Below are 25,218 nucleotides of genomic sequence, written 5' to 3'. Positions count from 1 at the left end.
AAAAAAATCTGAACTGAAATGTAAACTCAGATTTCTGGCAAATGCATTCAGAATTGTGAGGTATTATCTCGGAATTGTGAGAACAAAGGTAAGAGTTCTCATTTTAAATCTGCAATTCTGAATTTATTTTCAGAATTGCAAGTTGACATCTCACAATTTCAAATCAGATTACCATTGTCTCAGAATTTCAAGGAAAACAAAGTTCAAATTGTGAAATAAATACCTTTTTTTCTTCTTCTTCTTGGCAATGGGTTTCCTATAATAATATGCTACTATTAATTTCACCCAACTTAAATAATGGAGGGAAATGTTCTATTGCAATTGCTGCTAAGATAAAATGTGAATACACTATAATGAAGTAAAACATTAAATTGTGTAACTTAATGTCTAGATGATCTTGAACGTATTCACGTGCCATCTGTGTGTGTATATAGAGGCGTTAGTCATTAAAGACTGGATTACAGCTCCATACTTTGGAGCCTCAGATTCAAATAACCAAGAATAGGGACAGTGCGGAGAATTTAACACCATTCCTGTCCAGCACCTGTCACACACTTGTTTGGCGGACACACATGTACACAACATACTTCACACGTGTGTAAGATGCGTGAAATCACCCTTACTTCTGTATTTTGCAATGTTCATTCACAGTAATCAATAGTATGGTTGAAAATAATGCATTTGTTAGAGGCAGTTAAGTAGAATTGACAGCTCAACCACTGTCAAACATTCCGAAGATGTTGCTTTTCTTCTTCATTACTTTCTCTAATTCCTCAAATTCACTTTTTACTCTATCACTTCTAAACTTTTTTCTTCATATTTGTTTCTCTAGCTCCATTCTACACTCCTCTCATTCACCACTGTATATATTTAACCTTCAGTTCATCCCAGCATCTTGGCTTTCCTGAGTCCCTCTTCTCTTTCCCTTGATCCGTCTTCCTGTCATCAGCAGCGTCTCTGTATGTTCCCTGAGCCAAGTGCAGACCTAAAAAGGAAGACACACACACACACACAATGACAGAGCTACAGAAGGGTAAATATACTCATAAAATGAGGGAATGTTATTTCTTAAATCTTCCAGCACTAACCTGTCAGTTCCATGTGTCCTATCTCTCTCCAGCACAACATCAGCCGTCAATCACTTCACCAGCAGAAGATCATCACTCAGTTCATTTCTAATCAAACTTCCTGTGCTTTGTGCTTATGTGCACCGTTATCTAGCAACTCTTTCTTCAGCCGGCTTTGCTGATAATGTATTACTATGCCATGTTTTATTGTGAAATTTTATTACAATATAACATAACCTTTTAACATATTTTAAAACGTATTTTATTCCTGTAATGGCAAAGCTTAACAGTCATTTGTAATCTTCAGTCCAGTCTTCATTGTAATATGCTGATTTGGTGCGCAAGAAACAATTCTTATTATTAAGGTTGAAAACAGCTTACTATATAGTGGAAACGGGTATACTTTTTTTCGCTCAGGACAGGAGAATTTTTTTTTTTTTTTTAATTTTTGACATAAGAAATTAGTGTGAATGGTAAGAAATCATCTAGCGCATTTTTGCAGCAATGCGACCCGTGCTGCAACGTGAGCACAGACATGACAGCAGCGCCGGGACACATTCTGTACCGCGACAGGGATGTCAGAAACATGACACACAAGCACACCTGATGGGGCCCAGGTCAGAGAGGGGGCAAGGGGTCAGAGTTGAAGAGTCACAGAGAGCCAGTGGTGAAAACTATTTCAACTTACTATGAAAAGAAACAAAGAACAGGAGAGAAAGTCAAATGAAACAAAAACACAGAATGTCTGAGGCCTGTGTGTGAACTGTGACCTTTATCACTTACTAAAAGCCTGAATGGCAAAATAACTGCTGTACCCCACACAATCTCCATTTCTTTGGCCACGCTAGAGCTGTGAGGGTCACCTCCCTTCCTCCATCCCTGAAATAAACACAAAAATCCAACAATCGAGTTAAGCTGCCGCTCATGCACGTCACTCAGATCTATTAATACACAACTGCTGCTCAATCTACAGTTACACAAGAACGAAAGGACCACCAGCCCCCCACCGACACAGACGACAGGGTCTAGTTCCATGGTAACACCTAAATAACAATAGTCAGGGTAGAAGAACAAGTCTTCTTTTCAGTTAGGAGATGCAGAGAACGGCTTTCAGAGAATATACTAAACATTATATGTAGGTTAGGCCAGCATGAAAGTACTGTTAAACAGAGCAAAACTGATACTGAACTATTCAGGAAGTCTTCTCTAAGTCTTTTTTTTTGTGAGGAGTGTTATTTTACTATTATTTATTATTATACTATTACTTAATTAAGAATTGGCTTTTATTTTTAAATTTTCAGTTTTAATTTTAAGTTTGGCTTTTAGTATTTTTCTGCTTTTGTCTTTTTTTATTTTAGATTTTTAAAAATATCTATTTTTATTTAGCTATACTTCATCTTCCATTTTTTTTGTAATTATATACTCAAATCTATTTTATTCATAGTTAGTTGCATGCTAATTTATTATTCAGTTCCAATTTTTTTTTCTGTTTTCATTCTAATATTTATATTTTATTTCAGTTAACATAAAAAAATCTACTTTTTAGTTGATGATAATATGGATTGTGACATGCAAAAAAAAAAAAAAGTGTTCCCTCTTATGTAAGTGTTGATGGATAAAAACATTATCAGATATGATGGGAATTCAATGTTCCTACTCCTGGAAACTACAAGCCTTTATGATTCAAAGGTCAAAGGGCAGAGTAGCAGATGAAGGGAAGCACGAACTGTAGGCATGACCATGAGGTGTGAATTAAAGGAAAGGCTGAAAGATGTTTGGAGACATTCTCTCACCCATCTGATATAGTCTTATAATGCTCTATATGTGTAATGCATGTAGGACTGCAACTTCATGCATTATTAAATAAATGTAGCCAATAAAATGACACACAAATAACTATTAAAATTGATTGTGATGTAAGTCTAATGGTATGGATTCAGTTTCAAGTGACAGGGTAAACCCAATCTAAAGCAAACAAGCCTGAGACTTGACTGAACTGACCAACTGATCATTTGCCACTTTGCAAAATACAGAGTAAAATATAATAAGTATTAAATGCAAAACTAGTTTTCCCTACTTCATCCATTGTTTTATTATTTCACCTTAATAACCAGCTTTATAGTTATTAACTGATAGCATTAAGTTATTAAAAATGATCATAAACATCATAAAAATGAAAGAATGGCCATTAAATGGGCTCAAATAATACAATAGTTTCTTCCTGTCCTTAATCTGGTTTGGCAAAAATGATTTCACCAGTCATCTATCACTGTCTATTCTTCCAAACAATCTGTCAACAAGACAAAAGATCTACAGACTCAGAGACATTCAGAATCTAATAATGCCTTCATTTCTACCTTAACAGTCCTCCTTCGTTCTTCACCTCTTTCTTTCCCTCGTTACACACTCTTGCTAATGAAGCCTGTTTTACAGCACATTTGTCATGTCTGAAGAATTGTTTTAGCCTCACACCTTTTTTCCATAGCTGTTCATCTCGGGTGCTAATCCCGATCTGACGATCTTCGTGTATTTTCAAACATACCTTCACATTACAGCTCTCACAGAATGGACAGACGTTTTAATCCTGTACCACATAATTATAACAAGGCCTTGTAAGTTTTTAATCCCCACAAAAAGCCAAGTCCTTGGTCATCCCTTACTGTATATCAACATCCCAAAACCATTTGAGCTCATTCGACACCCCCCCCCCCCCCCCCCCAACGACCCCACAACCCCACAACACCATACAAGCAATAGAATTCCCCATTCACTGTCTCCATCCTCCTGTTGGTGCACGTTCCAAAAACAGATCCAAATTTCAACCCCGCTTTCAAGGCTGCTCACCCCCTCTGCAGTTGTCGCCCAATTGCTCCAATCACACCCCTTCATCTCTCTTCCCAAGGCTTTGCCCCTTCATCACCATATTTGTCTGATCTCAGCCAATAGGGGGCCTCCTCTGGGTGTGACCGGGGAGATGGTTTGTCTGGTGTCTTTATAAAACTCTACAGAGATGGGTGGAAGTATGCACTTTCTGTCAGCCCTGCGCTCCAGAGGGAGGAGAAGGAGAGAGAGAGAAAGAGAGAGAGGGGAGAGAGAATCAAGGGGCCATCTGTTTTGTCCCTATCCTACACTTTTAAAAAGTGTTGGTGCGTACTCTCTTTTGCACTCAATTAGTTTTAAAAATAACTTTAGTTTCCTGTAAAAAAGCCTTAAAACAGGATTTTCTGCATTTCTCTGGGTAGGAATCCAACTCATCTACATCTCTTGTGTTGTATTTTTGAAGTCTCCCCTTTGAGCAGACAGGATGGAGAACGCACACACCAAAGAAACAGCAGAATGCCTGGCCTACTTCGGCGTGAGCGAGACCACAGGCCTCGCTCCGGATCAGGTCAAGAAAAGCCAAGCCAAGTACGGATTCAACGGTGAGGACAGCGTGGACGCATCTGAAAAATCTTTGATTGCAATGAAACAACAAATTAACAGAACAGGACCTTTTGATGGGGAGGGAGCAAGAATTCCCAACTCAGTACATGTTTAGTTGTGATCAGTTGAGAACAGACATCAGACTTGGAGAAACAGCTCAATTAGTTATACTGTATCTCAAGTATACTGTATCTTTTTTTATTATTATTAAATTAAGATGCATTCAAAATTTAGAGAAGATAGCATCTCCAGAAAGGTTTTCTTACAAGAACTTTACATATTGCATAGAGAAATTAAAGCTCTCAGCCAAAAGCAAAATGACCCTGAACAGATGCACTTATCCATGCAGCATAATAACATTAAGTTGGGAAATTAAGATTAGGAGAAAAAGGAAAGAAAGAAGAAAAGCAACGAAATGACAGCTGAAACACAGGGGCCATTTTTAAGCACACAGGGACTTCGGTAGAAGGTCAAACAAAAGGACAAATGGCTAGACTACTAAACACTTTGATATGTGTATGAATGAAGTATTATACCATCATTTAATATGGTACATGTTACATGTTATGGTGATTGTTGATAGGAAATATATCGATGGCTTATTGTAATGGTTTTGTTTCTACCCACATCTGCAATTCATCTTGTCTACTGGACCAAACTGACCAATCACAGAGCTGCCTGCTGAAGAAGGTGAGTTCTCCATTTACTGTTATTATAGAATTAAATGACAAGACCTAGATGTAGTATTGACATCAGTTCTGTAATTCAGTTGTTTGTGTGTTTTTCAGTTAGTTTCCATTTGATTTCTGCAATTCTCTTTTCAGTCAAATAAAGATTATGCTTGTTGTGCTAACCACCTTCTCTCTCAGGTAAGAGCATCTGGGAGCTGGTGGTTGAGCAGTTTGAAGATCTCTTGGTCAGGATCCTGCTGTTGGCTGCTTGCATCTCTTTTGTAAGTAAACAGAAACTAAATAACATCTTGTAGTGCAAAGCTTTTAGAAACATTACTGGTAATGCTTCAATAATTCACAAATCAATAGCCTGGGTCATGCTGACTTAGATTACGTTTACAGTCACAGAGCTGTAACATTTTAATGAATGGACGGGGTTTCATTTAGAGGTACAGACCATGATTAATAATATGAATGTGAAGGACAGGGACACATTTCCCACATTCCCATCCGTTCCTGTCAATCAAGCTAAACGGAAACCCTGCGACCTTGAGTATATAATGGGTAGACAATAATCCAGCTGTTTATCTGTGCCGCGCAGTATGGAATTCTTATAGTTCCGTGAAACAACACTGCTAGCATGCGATGCTAGGTATCTTTTCTTAGTCCCAGACACACACATGGCCTCGCTCTTGAAATCTGAGTACTTGCCGCTCTGATAATGAACGAGTGATGGCACATAAAAAGGCAGTTCTTTCTTTCTTCCAAATCTGTTTTGAAATAAATGAAGCAGACAGCATTAGTTCTGCGGTTTTGTTCAGGTCTTCGTCGAGCCTTATCACAGCTGTTCCTATGGCCTTAGAAGGCCAGGACAGAAGCTTTGAGGAGAAGGGAGGACAGAGAAAGAATAGAGTGAGAAAGAAAAGAGAGAAAGTGAATAAGCCAGAGAGGAATGGAGTTTTATTTTAAGGTGGTCTTATGCCAGTCCAAGAAAGTGATGTACAGATGAAGTGTGTGTATGGGGGGGGGGGGGGTCTTAAACTTACTTGAGCAAACCTTTCAGGGTGTATGCACACACAGAAATCACACCTAACACCTACTCATTACAGAAAACTTTGTGCAGTTTTGATTTAAAAAAAACAACAACTCCTCCATCTAGTATGTTTTTTGAAGCCTTTTGGATTATGTCCTCATAAACCACCTTTACATTGTAATACCTCATCATATCCATGCCATTATACAGATTTGTGTTCCAATAAACCACCCAAATGAGTGTACGCACACACACACACACACACACACACACACACACACACACAAACACTTTAATTAGACTGTAAAGAAATGGATTGTAAATATTTTATTTTACCTCGCGTATGGATCTTGGATGTCTCTCACACTCTCTCTGTTCATCAGGTACTGGCCTGGTTTGAGGAAGGCGAGGAAACTGTCACTGCCTTTGTCGAGCCATTTGTCATCCTTCTCATCCTTATTGCAAATGCTGTTGTTGGAGTATGGCAGGTAAATATGCAAATCCATCCCAACATATAGTGGCAGGTATCTGGATAAGAAGCAACCTCCAAACAAAAATAAAATAAAATGACAACATTTAAACTAAGGTGCATTTATTGTTAACAGAAAGACAAATATTAAATTTGAAGTAAACTAAAATGTAAAAAACACTTCAAACGCTTCACGTTGGACAAAAACATGTTTAAAAGGCTTTAAATCATAAGACAGGAGATAAATTGTTCACATCAAAGGCAAAACATATTTGGAAATTTTCTGGTGAAGGTTAACTACACTTACAATTACATTACATGTGAATTGAGAGAAATGGACCTCATAAATCCAATACTGGTCAAATAACCTTGTCCAGTTGGTTGAAAAATAATTGTAAATGGCAAAACTGAAGGTATCAGTAAGATATGCTCTAGTATCATTTGTTTGAAGATACCACTTGTAGTTATCTTGCAGTTATCTAATTTTTTTTAATTTTTTTTTATGCATTTCAAGAATAACTTAAGTCCAAAACTATTTTGGGGGCCACTATATATAATACACAGTGAATGCAAGCATTAGAACTTAGAGTGGTGTAAATGACATCAGAGGTCAAAGGTTAGGCACAGCAGTATTCACAAAGGTCCAGTGGCAAAAATACTAGAAGCTGATCCGATTTCATCAAGGGTCCATACAGCTGGCACAAAGGGCATTTGGAAAGTATGCACACCCTTGGAAGGAGAGGGACATCAAGGTGTAAAATCCTAAGGAGAGCAGGAACTGATGGAGAAATTTGTTTTCATAGGAGCGCAATGCGGAGAGCGCCATCGAGGCTCTGAAGGAGTATGAGCCAGAGATGGGAAAAGTTTACCGTGCTGACAGAAAGAGCGTACAGATGATCAAAGCCAGAGAGATTGTTCCTGGAGACATTGTGGAAGTGTCAGGTATACCAGTGGACATGCGTGTCTCACAGCATCATCAACACAGAACAATCTCGTAACGCTATAACACACACGAACAGTGCAATGGTCTGAAAATGGAAATGCAGAGTAAGCAACACCTTCAAGCCAACTGTTACACTCTGTAACCACAATGATGTCAAGTAATGAGACACGAGTGTGGAGGCGACAGGACTGTATGTGACTTATGCCCTTGAGAAAGTGTGAGCGTCCTTTTAAGGCAAATATGGGGAGTGTGTGTGACAGTGGGAGGAAGAATATAGAGTAATGGGATCAGAAAAGCCTGAAAGAACCCGCGAGAGCATGAGCAAAGAAAAAGCCTATATATAAATACATCCCAGCACCTGTTCCTCTACTTGCCCTCTTTCGATCCCTTGCCCCTTCTCTTTCCCTCTTCCACCTGTTCCTTCCTCATCACTCATTTTCTCTAGTCCACTTGTTATGTTGTTTATGTTCATGTTGAAGGTCAGCTTGTCCTTGTCATTCTTCTCTTTCATGCATTTTCCCCTGGATCAAGTCCTCTTTTTGAATCTCTAATCTTTCACCAAAAGATCAGCAAACATTATTGACAGCGGCATTATCTTTAGACTAGATCAGGAGGCCAAATCTGATGGGCCATTTACATGCAATGTAGCGCCGATATATCTACTTGGATGTTTTTATAGTCCTGAAGACTTAATTACAAGCTTGGTGAACAGTTTTGGAGAATTTTATGTTTCCTCATTCAAAGGGATGTTTTGTGTATTTGTATTTTATTTAAGTAGGGTTGAAGCTAAACCAAAGTCCCTTTCAAGAAAGTCTGTTCATTCGGCGGCCATATTTGCAATGCCTCTGGGCAACTCATACAAGACCAAGTCCTGTCTAAAAGAATGGGAGAATCCTGAAATCACAAAAAACTGCTTGATGAACACACAACTAAATTACATATTTGAAATCAGCAACACAGTCTGAAATTAACTGTTTCTTTTGCTCAAATAACATTTAAAAAGCTTATTTTTCAGGTTAGACCAGTCAATGTGCATATGCAGTCATAATGCAGTAATGACTGCACATGCGCTTTAGATGGTCTAGCTTCAGGTTTCTATGGGAACTGGAGTTTCTAATGTTTGCTGCAGTGACGCTTAACCAATTAGTGACTGGCTCTTTCACTTAGGAGACAGGACTATACTGCCATATGGCGCATTGCAGTTTCTCCCAATTCATAAGTATAGGAGTGAACCACACATATCTATGGAATGAACACTCTGTGTATTTCTATAGTCTGTGGCTAAACTCAGTAAGAAGGTGGACCTCCAGGAGCAGGACTAAACAGCCTTGGATTAGAAGAATTTCAAATCATTGTCAAACCATTAATCAATGTATAAATGTATCAATATTTAAGTTTTAAATACAAATTGTTCTTCATATGTGTCTTCTTAATTGTCAACTTTTTCCTGTGTAGTTGGTGACAAAGTCCCTGCTGATATCAGAATCACCGCCATCCGCTCCACAACTCTGCGTGTGGACCAATCTATCCTCACTGGTTCGTCTCTGAAATTACAAAATCTGATCAGTTGCCTCCCAATACTCACAAAAACATTGCATGCATGTTTACCCTTTTCTCACTTTATTCTCAGGTGAGTCCGTCAGTGTGATTAAACACACAGAGTCTGTTCCTGACCCCAGGGCTGTCAACCAGGACAAGAAGAACATGCTTTTCTCCGTGAGTTTCCCTTTCGTCAGCTTTCGGTGTCCCTCTCCTCTTTTTCTAGCACTAAAACATTGCTAATCAGGCTAGAAACATGCTTTTAACATGGTTTTTAAAGTGGTTTTGGCCACTGTCAATGGCAAAACTGAAGGTATGACTAAGAAAAACTCTAGGGATCATTTGTTTGGAGATACCACTTGTAGTTATCTAGCACTAAAACATGCTCTCTCTTTCCTAGGGCACTAACATCGCTGCTGGCAAGGCTATCGGAGTTGTGGTTGCCACCGGCGTCTCCACTGAGATCGGTAAAATCCGTGACCAGATGGCTGCCACTGAGCAAGAGAAGACCCCCTTGCAGCAGAAGCTGGATGAGTTTGGTGAGCAGCTCTCCAAAGTCATTTCCCTCATCTGTGTGGCTGTCTGGCTCATCAATATTGGCCACTTCAACGACCCTGTCCACGGTGGCTCCTGGATCCGTGGTGCTGTCTACTACTTTAAGATCGCTGTGGCTCTTGCTGTAGCTGCCATCCCTGAAGGTGAGAATGCTGGAGTCATGACACAAATCAGGGTACAGCAGTGTGAAATCAAAAGGAAAAATTCATACAAGGTTCATGTCTTTATACATTGATCAAATCCAGAAGTGTGTATTTGACACATTTTTTTATTTTCCAATAGGTCTGCCTGCTGTCATCACCACCTGCTTGGCTTTGGGAACCCGCCGTATGGCTAAGAAGAACGCTATCGTCCGTTCTCTTCCCTCTGTAGAGACTCTGGGCTGCACATCTGTCATTTGCTCAGACAAGACCGGCACCCTCACCACCAATCAGATGTGTGTTACAAAGGTTTGTGAGAGACATTGTCTTGCACAAAAAGACATTAAGCAAGCTCAAATACACCAATCCTCTCAATACAACCATGAAACCCTTCTGTTCTACTCAATGTTTTAAGCTTTGTTCTCTTTCTATTTAGATGTTCGTCATTGAGAAGGTGGACGGAGACTCTGTGAGTCTTGACCAGTATGACATTTCTGGATCCAAGTACACACCAGAAGGAGAAGTGTAAGTAATTTTATATTAATTAAGTGATGCAAACACACGCACACACACACACACACATAGACTCACCATTCTCCTTACTTTACCTTACAGTACAAAGGGTGGACTTCCTGTCAAGTGTAGTCAGTATGATGGCCTTGTTGAACTGGCAACCATCTGCGCCTTATGTAATGACTCCTCTCTGGACTACAATGAGGTAAGCAAACATTCATTCTTTTCTCATCAAATGTCTTCCATTTTGTGGAGCAACAACTGAGCTAAAGTCTCACTCTCTTGTTTTAAAGTCTAAAGGAATCTATGAGAAAGTGGGTGAAGCTACAGAGACCGCCCTGTGCTGCCTGGTTGAGAAGATGAATGTGTTCAACACTGATGTTCGTGGTCTGTCCAAGGTGGAGAGAGCCAACACATGCTGCACTGTAAGTATCTCAGCTCTTTAAGTTCATGTTGGTCTGCTGTACTGTGTCCCTACATTATGACTGAAATATCAAAAGGATATCTATGATAGTGGTGCTTCTACACACATATGGTCAGATTTTTTTGTAATAGTTCAACTGTCAAGTTCATATTCCAATATAGAATTTTCATTTAATTCCATGCTTCTCTGTTTCTCTTGGTTTTCCTAGGTGGTCAAGCAGCTTATGAAGAAGGAATTTACTCTCGAGTTCTCCCGTGACAGGAAGTCCATGTCCGTCTATTGCTCCCCTGCAAAGGCCTCCAAGGCCGTTGTTGGAAGCAAGATGTTTGTCAAGGTAAGACTGATCCTCAAAACAACCTACTTAAATTAAATACCTTAAAGATAATCTAAATCTCAAAATCTTTATTGTTGTAGGGTGCTCCCGAGGGTGTGATTGACAGATGTGCCTATGTGCGTGTTGGAACCACCCGTGTGCCCCTGACTGGTCCAGTTAAGGATAAGATCATGGCTGTGATCAAGGAATGGGGAACTGGCCGTGATACCCTGCGCTGCCTTGCACTGGCAACCCGTGACAGCCCTCTGAGAAAGGAAGAGATGAACCTGGAGGACTCCACCAAGTTTGCAGACTATGAGGTATTTATTTAAAAGAAAAACACACCATTTGTATTCCAACTGTCATGTTAACTGAATTTTTAATAAAGCTAACCCCTCCTTTTTTGCTTTCCTCACAGACTGATCTCACATTCGTGGGTTGCGTTGGTATGCTGGATCCTCCTCGTAAAGAGGTTGTTGGATCCATTGAGTTGTGCAGGGCTGCTGGTATCCGTGTGATCATGATCACAGGTGAATCGTGTTCGATCCCAAAATAAGTGCCGACAGAACATTCGTTAAAAATGCATAATAGGTAATCCAATGCAATAATCCTGAAAATATAATTTCTTTGTCCCAGGTGATAACAAAGGTACCGCTGTGGCTATCTGCCGCCGTATTGGCATCTTTGGTGATGATGAGGATGTGACAGGCCGTGCTTTCACTGGCCGTGAGTTTGATGACCTGCCACTTGCCCAGCAGAGAGAGGCTGTGCGTAAGGCCTGCTGTTATGCTCGTGTTGAGCCCTCCCACAAGAGCAAGATCGTTGAGTTTCTTCAGGGCTTTGATGAGATCACTGCCATGGTAAAGGATCTGATTGGTGCAAATTACAGAAAATGTTCCAAAAGCCCAAATATATTTAAGAAATATATTTAACATGCTTGTTAAATATCTTTAACATGCTTGTTTTTGATACTCCCTACCTCCTCCACACATTCTCTAGACTGGTGATGGTGTGAATGATGCTCCTGCCCTGAAAAAGGCAGAGATTGGCATTGCCATGGGCTCTGGCACTGCTGTTGCCAAGTCAGCCTCTGAGATGGTCCTGGCCGACGACAACTTCTCCAGCATCGTGGCTGCCGTTGAGGAGGGCAGAGCCATTTACAACAACATGAAGCAGTTCATCCGCTACCTCATCTCCTCCAATGTCGGAGAGGTCGTGTGGTGAGTGACAGTCTCTCTCTTAAACATTTACCCTCTGGAATCGGGAATAGGCTGACTCTAAACCGGATTTATTTTCTTCATCTTCTTCAGTATCTTCCTGACTGCTGCTCTTGGTCTTCCTGAGGCTCTGATCCCAGTGCAGCTTCTGTGGGTGAACCTGGTGACTGACGGTCTTCCTGCCACTGCTCTGGGATTCAACCCCCCTGATTTGGACATCATGGGCAAGGCTCCCCGCTCCCCCAAAGAGCCCCTCATTTCTGGCTGGCTCTTCTTCAGATACCTGGCCATTGGAGGTGTGCTGCTTTCCATATTTCTGCTTCATCCCTGATCTATTCTAGGTTCACTGTGTATTCAGTGATACTGTACCTTCCCGGATTACCTCATGACTGCATTAGAGATTCTGTTTGATTTTTATCTCAGGTTATGTTGGTGCTGCAACTGTCGCTGCTGCTGGCTGGTGGTTCCTTTACTGCGACGAGGGCCCTATGGTCTCCTTCTACCAGCTGGTGAGAATCTAATGCTACAGGGATGCAATAATGGATGGCGGTATCTGAATGTTAAAATGAAACAACTGATATTTATAAATGACAGTCACAATGTGGTACATTTCACAATTCTCTGTTCCCAGTCCCACTTCATGCAGTGCACTGCTGAGAACGAGGACTTTGCTGGCATTGAATGTGAGGTGTTCGAGGCTGCTCCACCCATGACAATGGCTCTGTCTGTTCTGGTCACCATTGAGATGTGCAACGCTCTGAACAGGTCAGTGCTTACCACATTCAAACATCATAAAGCAGCTGATCATAAATGTTTTTATGCTGATTTTAACATACATTGGCGCATGGTTTTGCAGCTTATCCGAGAATCAGTCTCTGGTGCGTATGCCTCCATGGAGCAATCTGTGGTTGGTGGGAGCCATGAGTCTCTCCATGTCTCTTCACTTCATGATCATCTATGTGGACCCTCTTCCCGTAAGTACCACATCCATCCAGCATGCTGAATTTGGTTCAGTTCAGGTGTTTAGCCATATTGCCATGCAGGCTAAAGGGGCTGCCACTAGAGGGTGATGAAAGACATGTTCCCAGGAGCCTTGGGAGACCATAACCAGGGCCAGCCAGGAGACACTTTTCATGTCCAAGGCTGCATTCGCTTTTAGACATACACTCTCAAACTTCCCAAAGCACTTTCCCTCGGGGGAATCCCCAATACCATTTCAAAGTGTGTTCCACTTGGTCAAGTGAATGAGGGAAGTTTATATGGACAGGCCTTCAACCCCTTGATTCTGTCAGAGGGAGCAAGTCTACTTCATAATTACACTTCAGGTTGCTCCATAGACCACAATGCAACACGATTGTTCATTTAATTAATCACATCATCCGACTGTTATAATCTATCATTTGCTAATCTCTGCCTTTTCCTCTAACAGATGATCTTCAAGCTAACCCATCTCAGCTTTGACCAGTGGATCGTTGTACTGAAGCTTTCCTTCCCTGTCATCCTTATTGACGAGCTGCTTAAGTTTGTTGCCCGTAACTACTTGGAGCGTAAGTAACCGTTTAAAACACACGAACACGTCACAAAATTCAGTTTAAATATTTCTATCGGTTTTCTTTAAGATTTACAAATGATTAATACATTTTAATGTTAATAAAAGAAATGGATATGTATATTTAAAATAAACATACTAAGCATACTTAAAGTAACATACAAAACCAATTCAATCACTTACTGTATGTAATGAAGTCCCGACTAACTGTATAACAAGCAAATATAAATTCCTATTATGACTTATTCATTCCCCTTTTTTTTTAATTCTCCTTTACTTATCTCTTGTCCTCTTTTTTTGAACCCTCCTCTCTGTGCTCCATTTCTTCTGGTGGTGTAAATATTCCTCCTCTTTACCCTTCTCCTCCTCACTCAATCCCCTGTTCAACCCCTTTTTATTTCATTCCAGCCTAATCCTGTTCCCCTCCATATTCCTGTAACAAAGCAAGGTATCCCACAATCCTCTCTGTCCGTGCCTGCCTGCATCCCTGTGTCTGTTTGTGTATGGACAAATTGTGCTACATTCTTTGGCTTGTTGATTGACATGCATATATTCTAGTGTCAGTCGTGGAGCTCCTCAGACCTCATGACTGCTGAATCAGTAAATAACTGTACAGTAATGCTCCATATAGCAAAAGATGCCACTGTAGAATCTTAATATCATTATCAGCAGGAAAAATACAGGGTTAATGCGAAACTCTTCCTTATATATGTGGTTTATATTATGCTTATATTATGTTCAACTGAAATGTAAAAATGTAATTATGACTGTTAAGACTATATATATTAATGATTAAGTGCTTCAAAGCAATGTGTGCCTAGATTATTTTAAATTCACAATGGTGTTGTGGGCTATCTTTAAGTCATCCTGTCTCACATAACTTATTTTCTTGAACAGAGAAAGATGAGAATCTAGTGTCCAAAAAATGGGACTGAAAAAGCGAAGAAGAAATGGGCAAAACAGCACTCCAAAGCAGAAAAATGAAGTTCGCCAGGAGTGAAAACGAAAACCACTGTGAACCAGTGGAAATCATCCATAAAATCTAAAACCTTATAAAACAAAAAAAAAAAAATATAGAAGTGTGTTATGTATATGTATTAAGACTTAATTTAATATACATATATATATATATAATTTAATATATATATATTGTTATGGACGGTATATTCTAATGAAAACACTATTCTTAAAATAAAGATGTGTATAAAAAACATGCGTGATCTGTCAATGTCTTTTAGGTAAATCTTTATTTTTCATACATATGTAATGCACTCAGATTTGTTACTAGCACTGTGCTACATACATATGAATGAACATTTATCAGCCCCATTCAAACAGATTTAGTGTTTTATCAACTCTTTAGCATACTATTGATCTTCCACTGTTCCATTGGCTCAGGCACCAGATGCTTCATAATCAAATGATGGCTCTTTCCAGTAAAGTGACTTTGGCCTTAAATTGAATGCAAAAGTAATTATAATAGGGTAGGTAGTATTATAGCAGGGGGCAACTGTCTTTTCAGTACAAGTTCTCTAGCTGTCTGAGAACAGTAAGTATGAATATTTCACTTTTAAATAAGTTTCAACAAAAACCATTCGAGGTCCAAAACTATTTTAGGGGGTAATATTTTCTAATGCATTTAATTGAAAGTAATATTTATTTTACCTCTTGGTTTTTGGCTTTAAGTTAAAATAAAGGAATAACACGGTTGCTGGTGGATATCATAAAAGATTTCATCATGGCTGTGAAACTGTGGGGCAATTGTAACACTACTTATGAATAAAAATAATATGAATTAAAAATGTAATCTTTTAGTCAACAGCTAATTACACTTTGCTTATTAAAATAGTGTAGTAAAGAGGTTGCACCTCATTTCAAACAATTATAATGTATTGACCGTTTAAGACATTGCGATAGCTAAAAGAATAAGTACCACATAAAGGTGAGAAATATTCTGATATTATGTGGAATAATATTAAATATTATGATCATCCTTCTCATTATATATTTATTAATGATACTTTGGCACATAGATGTTTTTCTTATAGCGATAACAGGTAGATCTGTAGAAGTCTGAGAAAAAAATACAAATTCTAAAAGTTCCAATTGCCCCCAGTATGTTTTTTTTTGGGGGGGGGTTTATTTTGCTGGTGACAGGTGCTGAAAATGAGTAACATATATCCATCATCTGTTAGGAAAGAAGGATTAGGTCAGGAAGATTGAATTACACTGCAGTAGCATTAAGTCTAGTCAGCTAGTAGTCAGTGTATTAGCTTTTCACAAAATTCAAGTATTAGCAATTCCAGTTTGGACAGATCGATAAGAAATCGTGTTTTCCCCATATGTTTGAGTTCATTAGAACGATTGTGAACCCATGAGTGTAGGAATGGCCTTTCAGTTCTTCGTGTCACTGTAGGTTTCTTTCTCATGTAGGGCGCCCACCTCAGCTTGGCACTTTTTGAAGACCACCTCCTTGTCCACTACATTCTCTTCCCTTTGGTTGGCCAAAATGTCACCTATTCTTATACTGTTTCATGTGGCATCTGCAGACAGATCAGTGTCTTCAAGCTCCTCTCCTAGAATGTGCTTCACTTGGTTCAGAGATTCTGCCTGGCGAATCTGCTCCAGTTTCACCTGAGAATGCAGAGGGAAGAAATTATTTAAAAAACCCATGCTTAAAGTTTTTGCCATAGATCTCGAAGATTAATCTGCAATGTCAAAATTGGAGCAGAAATCATGTCGTGAGGACACGGTCTTATGTGTACCATCAGCAATTGAGGAATTAAATCAACAGAGCCTGCAGTGTTTTTGCAAAATTAAGAAGAGTATGAACTCAATGCTAATCCTAAATCAGCGAAGTACCTGCAGTGACTGTGACAGCTGCACAAAATCCTTCTGCACGGCCTGACTAGTGTTTAGTTGAGAGCGCAGACTGATCACCTGACTGCGATACTCTAAACACTGCTGCTGCAATACCGCCTGAAAGACAAGACGTAGAGGGATGTAAACTACTATATAAATCACATTCAGTGATATTTACCCATTGACACCAAGATGCATGCTTACCTTCTCCTGCATGTGAGATTTGTTCTCCTTCTGAAGGTGAGAAAGTGCCACTCGCAGACCCTGCAGCTCCACACGACACTCCTGCAGCTCAGCCTCCAACTGCACTCACAGATGGGACAATCGTATGTTCTCATTGCAATACTAGCAAACTGCATTGTGTTGAACACATTAAACAACACTACACTGATGTCACATGATTTCATTACGTGCATGCCTAACTGCTGAGAATTAAAGGCTGCCATACCTTTTCCTTTTTGATCTGTATGCGGTCTGTCTCTACTGTCAGGCTGGCAAGCTTAACTGAGGAAGAGAGATTTCAGTCACAAACTGACACTGGACACACAGTTTCATGGTAATACACTAAAACATCACAACCTATCCTCAAGCAACAAATAGGATTGACACGATTGACAAAAAGTGAAATTATGAATGACTTACCTTCTAAAATTTCTGGAGGAGCAGATGTTACAGGAAAGATGAGGAGAAAAGACAAAAAGGAGAACGTCATTGAAAAGTATCATAATCACAATCAGAAGCTTCAACAAACAGGACAAATGGCAGATGACGAGTCAAATGATTTATTCTGAAATAAAATACAATTTCATTGTTTTGCAAACAGTGAAGGAAAGCACAAAAAATGTATGTCAAATGCATTCGTGTAATGTCATCTAATGATATTGACAGACCGCTTTCTTCTGTGCGTGTCTCCAGCTGTTCCCGTAGGTTGACTATTTCAATACGAAGCCTCTCCTCACAGTGAGCTGCCTATGCACAGAGATACACACTGACTTCATCACGTATTAAGACATACACACACACACCTCTGACCACCTTTAGTCAAATCCGCTTGTAAACACACACGCACTCACTCACTCACTCACTCACTCACATACCTCTAGTGTTGGACTGCGGGGTGGAAGGCTACTTTCATTCACATCAGTGTCTTCACCTTTCAACTTGGAGAGTTCATTACTTACTCTCTTCTGAGAGTAGGACAGCTCCGCCTGCAAGAAAACAAATACACACACACTCAAGATGTTGGATCATGGATTCCTGCTGCCCTTTGATTGCACCATTCACCTGCTACTCACCAATCTGCTCTGAACGGCATTTTGTGACTGGCTAAATGACTTCTCTAGGTCTTGAAGAAGAGTCTCAGAAGCTTGCACCTGAGACTGAAGCACCGACAACTGCAACAGACAAAAACACAAAGATATCAATATATAAATTTGCTTTGAAAGTAATTATCTGTAGATATCAGAGGTGTCAAGTAACGAAGTACAAATACTTCGTTACTGTACTTAAGTAGAAATTTGGGGTATCTATACTTTACTTGAGTAATTATTTTTCAGCCGACTTTTTACTTCTACTCCTTACATTTTCAGGCAAGTATCTGTACTTTCTACTCCTTACATTTTAAAAATAGCTTCGTTACTGCTATTTCATTTTGGCTTGTTTTCATTCCGGGTGTCATCATTCAAAAAAAAAAAAAAAAAAAAAAAAACTATAGTATCCAGATAAATCGCGCCATCCGGAAGCAGTGAATTTGATTGTGGTTGGATGAGAAGTATAAACATATACCATTCTGACACCCTATTGGTCTGTACGCGATCCATCGCACCTGCACGTGACACAAATCACATCACAGTCCAGCCAGGACATAGACAGTTTTGGGTTCGTTTATCAAAAAATATATATTTCTTAAAAGTAGGGTTGGGTTTGGAACCGGTATCCGATCGCCTCAGAGTCAGTCCCCTTAAATTTCACATGAAACCAGCGTCAGACCGGTCTCCTCCCGTCTTTCAGCGCGCTCTTCAATCCGCAGAGGCGCAGACCGCGAACGGAGCAGCGCATGCGCACTTAAACAAACAGAGGACAAGGTATGTGTTTAATAAACAATCACTCGGTTTCTCATCTGTAAAGTTTTTGCTCATCACACCACAGCGGTTTCCTCCAGCGAAAATCTAGCCCTTAACACATATGAACGAACACATACTTTAATTACACTTATTTAAATATACTTAATTTAATCATACGGACTTTATACATACACTACTGTGCAAAAGTCTTAGACACGTTAGTATTTTCACTTAAAAGAATGGTGTTCGGCCAGTAATTTATATATATTGCTGTAGTGTGTCAGTATAAAATATCAGTTTACATTTCCAAACATTCATTTTGCTGTTGTCAAGCTGCTTGTGCATTCAAAATCGCACTAGATTATTATTAAAATTAATGGCAAACTGATATTTCCTACTGACACACTGCAGCAAAAGATATAAATAACTGGCTTAAAACCCTTTTTGGGGAGAAAATACTAATTTTTCCATAAGACTTTTGCACAGTACTGTATTTTAAAAACGACATTTTTGCTACTTTATAAAGAATGAGCATACATTAATTCACAGAACTGATTTAAGACAGTGACAGACAGCACTCATCTTAACTAAATATCAGAGTGAGTGACAGAGATACAGTAGAAACATTATGTGTGGTTTTGTATTAAATAATGACCCAGATTGTGAAATACATTTATTAGCCTTAGATTAAGGGAAGCACAACTTGGGAAATGAGAGCATCCAAGCTGAAAGCTATGGATTTATTTTAAATATTTGTAATGTTCTTTAAAGTTATCCATAGTTTTTTTTGTGGTTCTTTTTTTTAAAGGGGGGGGGTGAAATGCTATTTCATGCGTACTGAGTTTTTTACACTGTTAAAGAGTTGGATTCCCATGCTAAACATGGACAAAGTTTCAAAAATTAAGTTGTACGTTTGAAGGAGTATTTTTGTTCCCAAAATACTCCTTACGGTTTGTCACAAGTTTCGGAAAGTTTTTTTTCGAGTATGGCTCTGTGTGACGTTAGATGGAGCGGAATTTCCTTATATGGGTCCTGAGGCACTTCTGCCGGAAGAGCGCGCGCTCCCGTATAGCAGAGCGCACTAAGAGGCTGAGAACAGACACTGATCACTGATCAGAGCGAGAGCGTCGCGAAAAGTCACAAAAGAAGTGTGTTTTTGGTTGCCAGGGCAAGACAACCCTGCACAGATTACCAAAAGAGAAACAGCATTAAGGGACCAGTGGATGGAGTTTATTTTTACAGAGCATCAACGGAGTTGTGCAAGTGTTTGTGTTTGTTCCCTGCATTTCGAAGATGCTTGTTTTACAAACAAGGCCCAGTTTGACACCGGATTTGCGTATCGTTTATTTCTTAAGGATGATGCAATCCCAACGAAAAAGGGTCACGATCGTGTGTTGGAACCGCAGGCGGTGAGTAAAACTGCTTCAAATATCTCTGCCTCCTTGTTAGTGCGTCCGCCTCCCATGCCGGAGACCGGGTTCGAGCCCCGCTCGGAGCGAGTCGTTGCTGCTGCTGCTCTCGTTCAGTTTCAGCCTCGGGATCTAATTCTGGATCATAAATAAACGGCTGAATCTGACTGTAAGCCATAGATTGTTTTGGATGATGTTTTTTCCCTCACGGTAATGTCACAGCTTCCACATGCTCTCAACGCAAAAGCCTACTGGCGCTCGTGATTCTTTAGCTCCGCCCACACGTCACGCCTCCAGCCGCTCGTGTTTTTCCGGGAAAAATCGGTACAGACTATCTTTCTCTTATGAATATAATAAAACTAAAGACTTTTTGGAGTTATGAAGGATGCAGTACTACTCTATAGGTACTCAAGATTAACAGGATATTGAGTGAAAACGAGCATTTCACCCCCCCCTTTAAAGTATCGGTTCAGGCACTGTTTAGGAGTACCGTTTTAAAAGTATCGAAAAGGCACTGGACCCTACTTAAAAGTTATTATTTCTCACTGGCTCATTTACCAAATGAGTGCTTTTTCTTCGTCCTCCACAAATTAAGCTACTGTAGGTAGTTCGGTAGCGAGACGTTTGAATAAATTAGCGTTTTCGATTGACGATGTGATTGACAATGTTGTGATAGGCTTTACCAACTTTGTAACTCGTTCCCCCCCCGAACACTGGACATAGCAGACGTATGTACCGAATACAAGAAGCTATCAATCAAGAAGGTATCAGGATTATGACTTATTTTTCAGTTTTAGTTTTTGATTAATCACTTGGAATAATAATTCATTTTGACAGCACTATAATGTTTATTGTAAATAGACAGCCATACAAGTGTAATTGTTACTAAGCCTGCACCAATGTTCTTGTCCATCGCCCTCGCAGATTCCTGCAGCTAATCATGGATGTACATTTACATTCCATTAAGGGTTATTGATGACATACCTCTAAAGTTTGACTTTTTGCACCATAACAATACTTATTGGCAACTAGTCATCATATCTCTAGTCCTTTAATGTATTTGGATTGTACTAAAGTGCGTTCATTTTAAATGGGCATATATGCGGCTGATGAAGACCTGAAGGTCGAAACGTTGCTTGATTAAATTCCTCTGGAGCAGTAGTTTTCAGTGTTCAGACTTCACTTCTTTATTTGTCTATATTATTTAGTTGTCTTGCACCTGCGTCCTAATTGGATGTTTGGGATGTGCACACCATTTTTGTATTTTCATATATGCGGCTGAAACAGGAAGCCTAGTGCATCCCAAATTTTTCAACATGAACATTTTAATATAACATTATAGTCATTATGGCCTATGGCCTTTAGAAAAATGTTTTTTTGAGGAGGTGGGGTAGTACACAATAGGCCCCTGTGGTGCGGCCTAAGCTTTTGTTCTTAATGGCATTTTTTTCCCCTTACATTACTTTTACTTTTATACTTTAAGTAGTTTTTTAAACCAGTACTTTTACACTTTTACTTGAGTAAAAAGCTTGAGTTGATACTTCAACTTCTACAAAAGTCTTTTTAAACCCTAGTATCTATACTTCTACTTGAGTAATGAATGTCAGTACTTTTGACACCACTGGTAGATATGCTACTGTATATCAGGGTGTATGCTTAAAGCAATGCAATCACATTGAAAAAAATATATATTATATTATATTTGGGGTCATTAAGATTTTTATACACAATTTTATTCAGCAAGGATGTGTTACACTGATTAAAAGAGACAGTAAAGACATTTATTATGTTACAAAAAATATTTCTAATAGATGGTCATCTTTTGAACCTGCTACTCATTAAATAATGTATCAATCTATCATTGTATGACTGTTTACACAAAAATATTGAGCAATGCAACTAATTCTGGCTGTGTTTTTACTTGGTCTGTGTGGCGAAAGACAGGAACTGAGAGTTTCTGTACCTGTTTTTGTGTCTCTGAGCTTTGCACATCCAGTTCTTTCTCCAGCTCAGCTTTCTGTTTTTGAAGCTCGGTCACCTCCTCTTGAAGCTCTACCAGCTAAAAATGCCATGATATCAGATTCAAGTTGGATATTCAGTTAGTTGGGGGATGGTGACATCATCCACATAGTTATTTATAGTTGTAAAGCATTCTAGAGCCAAGCTTAACTAGAAAAACTTTTTAGTATTTATTTTAATGACTTTTCCAGCCCTGGCAACCACAATCTTACAATTTCTTGAAACGTTTTTTTGTAATGGTTGTGGGACACCTGCTAGGCGCATACTGACTTGTGTTTGCAATTTGTCCCAGTCTGCATATGTGACCAGTCTGTGTCCCGGCGGTGGCAGGTAGATGGCTTCAGGCACCAGCGTTCCTGTGGACACCAGGGAGGCGGTGTCATCTTGAGGGGGCGGATGTCGGGGCAAAGAGGGTGTGTCCAGAGAGAACGAAGACAGGGAGGCGGAGTCACAGTTCTGGGGAAAGTAGTCCATCATAAAGCTTGTTGTCTCTGTATCTGACGTCTCCGCCAATAGCTCCAGTGGATCAGAGTCTGACCCTGAGCCCTCATGATCAGCAGCTCGCAGGGGAGGGGAGCCGGCCTGTGGAGGACCCTTTTTAGAAATGCCCTGCATGCACAATGAAATGTGTAAAATGCAGAAGTGACTTTCGAGCATTTTAATAAAGAAACTGAAAGATCTTTCAAAAAGAGAAACAAAAAAATCAGTCAACTTAGTTAACAAAGAGGGGAAAAGAGAAAGAGAAGGGAGGACAGACAAACCTTAGTGTCCTGGGGTGAAGTGGCTCTCCTATAATGTGATCGTTCTGACTGCAGAACAGATATTCTAGCCTCATACTGAGCAGCTGTTTCTAAGATGAAGAAAAAAAAATGGGATCAGTCGTACTGGAAGTATACTGAAACACATTCCCTATCAATTCCAATTCTTTGGGTTAAATCTGATTTCATGAAATGCAAGTAGACAAATGAAATAAAACTTCAACCAACTGAACTTCTGAATTGTAACATGTAACTAAATGCAACGGTTTATCGAACAAGGAAAAAAAAAAAGATGCTGTTTTTACTTTACCAATACCAATAGTAATTTTATTATGTATTTTTAAGTTATGAATGTACTATTTATTATTATTGTACTTGGTACTTTGTGGTAGTAATAATAATAATGACTGGCTTTAAAAATACTATACAGATTACAGAACACTGAGAATATGGCTCACAAATTGTATAGGCTCTTTTAACATCACCAAATGGATTATTATAATTTAAATTTAAAAAAAATTTAAATTTTATGGAACATACATGATTTATTCATGTACATCATCCTTCTATTTAAATTCATGTGCCCTTAAAACCTTTCATCAAAAACATAATCTTCCCTTTCTTCTCTGATGAAGTGTGCATCTGAAGGAGAAACAAACAATTATCCCTCCAATCCAGCAACTTTTCACTCATAATAAACAAATGACAAAAATACAATGATCCAATCAATTCCTGATGGATAAAATCAAGTCTCGCCCTAATTTTTTTCTCATTGGAGAAGCCCTGTCACGATAGATGAGAAAAGACGATGACATTTTCCATTTCGTGTCAACATCAACAGGTTTTTTCTTTTTATGGTGTTTTGCACTTTTGGGTACAACATTGCTTTTGTGTTTCACAGAAAAACTGGTTTGGAATGACATGGAACGGAGTAAATATTGACATCATTTTTATTGCTGGATGAACTGCTCTTGTAAAGACGCAGTGTAGCCACAAACAGGCTTGTGCTTCACCTCCACCTCAATCCCTCCCTCCTCACCTCTCAGAGCCTCCTGCAAGGACTGGATCTCCTGGTCGCATTGTTTCTGCAGATCCTGGAGCTCCTCCTGTTTGCTAAGCTCACAGATCCTGGCCACGCCCTGCCAGTGCTCCAGCTGAGCTCGACACTCCATGAGCTGCGTCTGCAGGTCTGCCTCAGCTCCTCCTGAAGGAAAACACAGGAGCACTTCACAATCTCTCCTACACACTCATGTTTGTAAAGTATCGTTTAAAACAAGTGCATAACACGAAAACAGATCCCAGACAGATATACATGATAAGAGCTCTACTTCATTAACAAGATGGACTTTGCCAAAAGCAGATTACCACTAAGAGCACTTGATTTGATTTGTCCAATGCCTATTCAAGATTTAAACATGACACACACAAAAATAAAAATAAAAAATAAAAAATTATATATAATATTATATATCTTATATAGATTCAGGTCCTAAACACCTGTTGATTTCTCCTGCACTGATTTGCTGCTGGTATTATCAGCAACAACAGAAGATAAGAATCAGCATTAATTTTATATATATATATATATATATATATATATATATATATATATATATATATAAATGAATGACATAATGCCGTCTATTCGGCAGCTAACATTACATGATCAGACCTGTTGGCACGCCAAGCTTGGATTGTCATTGTTTACTAATTCAATCGCAACAATCTCGGAATAACTGCCTAAATGTGACCCAGATCTCTATTTTCAGACTGTGAGTCAGGTTAAACCGTGAGCTGCTGGTTGATCATACCGTTGTTCTCCTCACTGCGCAATGCTGTCGTGTCCAAGACCTCCATGGTTTCAGGACATCGGTCTCGGTATTTTCCTTTCGTTTCGATGTTCTTCCCTTCGCCCGCATCCGTCTTTCTTTTCCTGTGTGAAGTGCAGCAGGGCCGGGCTTCAACAAGAGTTCAGGAAACAACTTTTCCCCGGTTCAATCCTGCGGATATTACCTAACCATGCTCCCTCGAGCCACACAGACGCGCGGGGGTTGTCTCAAATCTAGTGCGCTGACTACAGAGACCGCTCTTCTGGGCCTCGTAGGCGTAGGCTGACTGCGAGCACGCGCTTGTGATGCCGTCTAGGTAGGCGGCTCACTAGGATCTGAGACACAGCCGGAGAGGATGAGAACTATCCTCGCGCACTTCGCTGGAGAACATATGCAAATACATAGCTAGATGGCTTTGAATA

The 25,218-nt window shown here is 39.6% G+C and overlaps 2 protein-coding genes and 1 long non-coding RNA gene across 5 annotated transcripts; 1 reads left to right on the top strand and 2 right to left on the bottom strand.

Moving 5' to 3' along the window:
* Positions 1 to 8: 8 nt before the first annotated feature.
* LOC127952360 (uncharacterized) lies at positions 9 to 6,663 on the bottom strand. Of its 2 annotated transcripts, XR_008152926.1 has the most exons (4): positions 6,531 to 6,663; positions 1,851 to 1,946; positions 1,089 to 1,754; positions 9 to 985 (listed from the first exon to the last, which is right to left on the bottom strand). It is a non-coding gene; the product is annotated as an uncharacterized LOC127952360 (long non-coding RNA). The 2 variants fall into 2 exon arrangements; XR_008152925.1 differs by having other exon boundaries at positions 9 to 1,754.
* On the top strand, positions 4,063 to 14,968 carry LOC127952356 (sarcoplasmic/endoplasmic reticulum calcium ATPase 1-like). Its single transcript, XM_052550740.1, has 24 exons — positions 4,063 to 4,213; positions 4,351 to 4,489; positions 5,163 to 5,180; positions 5,360 to 5,442; positions 6,578 to 6,682; positions 7,467 to 7,605; positions 9,062 to 9,142; positions 9,237 to 9,322; positions 9,546 to 9,843; positions 9,983 to 10,149; positions 10,277 to 10,365; positions 10,456 to 10,558; positions 10,647 to 10,778; positions 10,986 to 11,111; positions 11,192 to 11,410; positions 11,509 to 11,620; positions 11,727 to 11,950; positions 12,090 to 12,310; positions 12,401 to 12,603; positions 12,731 to 12,816; positions 12,939 to 13,072; positions 13,164 to 13,281; positions 13,737 to 13,854; positions 14,754 to 14,968. The coding sequence occupies exons 2-24, from the start codon at positions 4,372 to 4,374 to the stop codon at positions 14,789 to 14,791; spliced, it is 3,018 nt and encodes a 1,005-aa protein (XP_052406700.1). The 5' UTR covers positions 4,063 to 4,213; positions 4,351 to 4,371; the 3' UTR covers positions 14,792 to 14,968.
* A 116-nt stretch (positions 14,969 to 15,084) lies between these two features.
* LOC127952359 (rab GTPase-binding effector protein 2-like) lies at positions 15,085 to 25,078 on the bottom strand. Of its 2 annotated transcripts, none has more exons than XM_052550743.1 (13): positions 24,779 to 25,078; positions 24,007 to 24,171; positions 22,971 to 23,059; positions 22,480 to 22,791; positions 22,154 to 22,249; positions 18,014 to 18,112; positions 17,816 to 17,926; positions 17,609 to 17,687; positions 17,361 to 17,372; positions 17,167 to 17,222; positions 16,923 to 17,021; positions 16,719 to 16,835; positions 15,085 to 16,490 (listed from the first exon to the last, which is right to left on the bottom strand). In XM_052550743.1, exons 1-13 carry the CDS (start codon positions 24,822 to 24,824, stop codon positions 16,389 to 16,391), a joined length of 1,383 nt encoding a protein of 460 aa, XP_052406703.1. In that variant the 5' UTR covers positions 24,825 to 25,078; the 3' UTR covers positions 15,085 to 16,388. The 2 variants fall into 2 exon arrangements, with proteins under 2 accessions (XP_052406703.1, XP_052406702.1); XM_052550742.1 differs by having other exon boundaries at positions 22,480 to 22,818; positions 24,779 to 25,072.
* Positions 25,079 to 25,218: the final 140 nt, after the last annotated feature.

This window comes from Carassius gibelio, chromosome B3 (assembly GCF_023724105.1).
Source record: "Carassius gibelio isolate Cgi1373 ecotype wild population from Czech Republic chromosome B3, carGib1.2-hapl.c, whole genome shotgun sequence".
In the NCBI taxonomy this organism is placed as follows: domain Eukaryota; kingdom Metazoa; phylum Chordata; class Actinopteri; order Cypriniformes; family Cyprinidae; genus Carassius; species Carassius gibelio.
The sequence above is the reverse complement of the archived record's forward strand: the minus strand, read 5'-3'. Positions and strand labels throughout refer to the sequence as shown.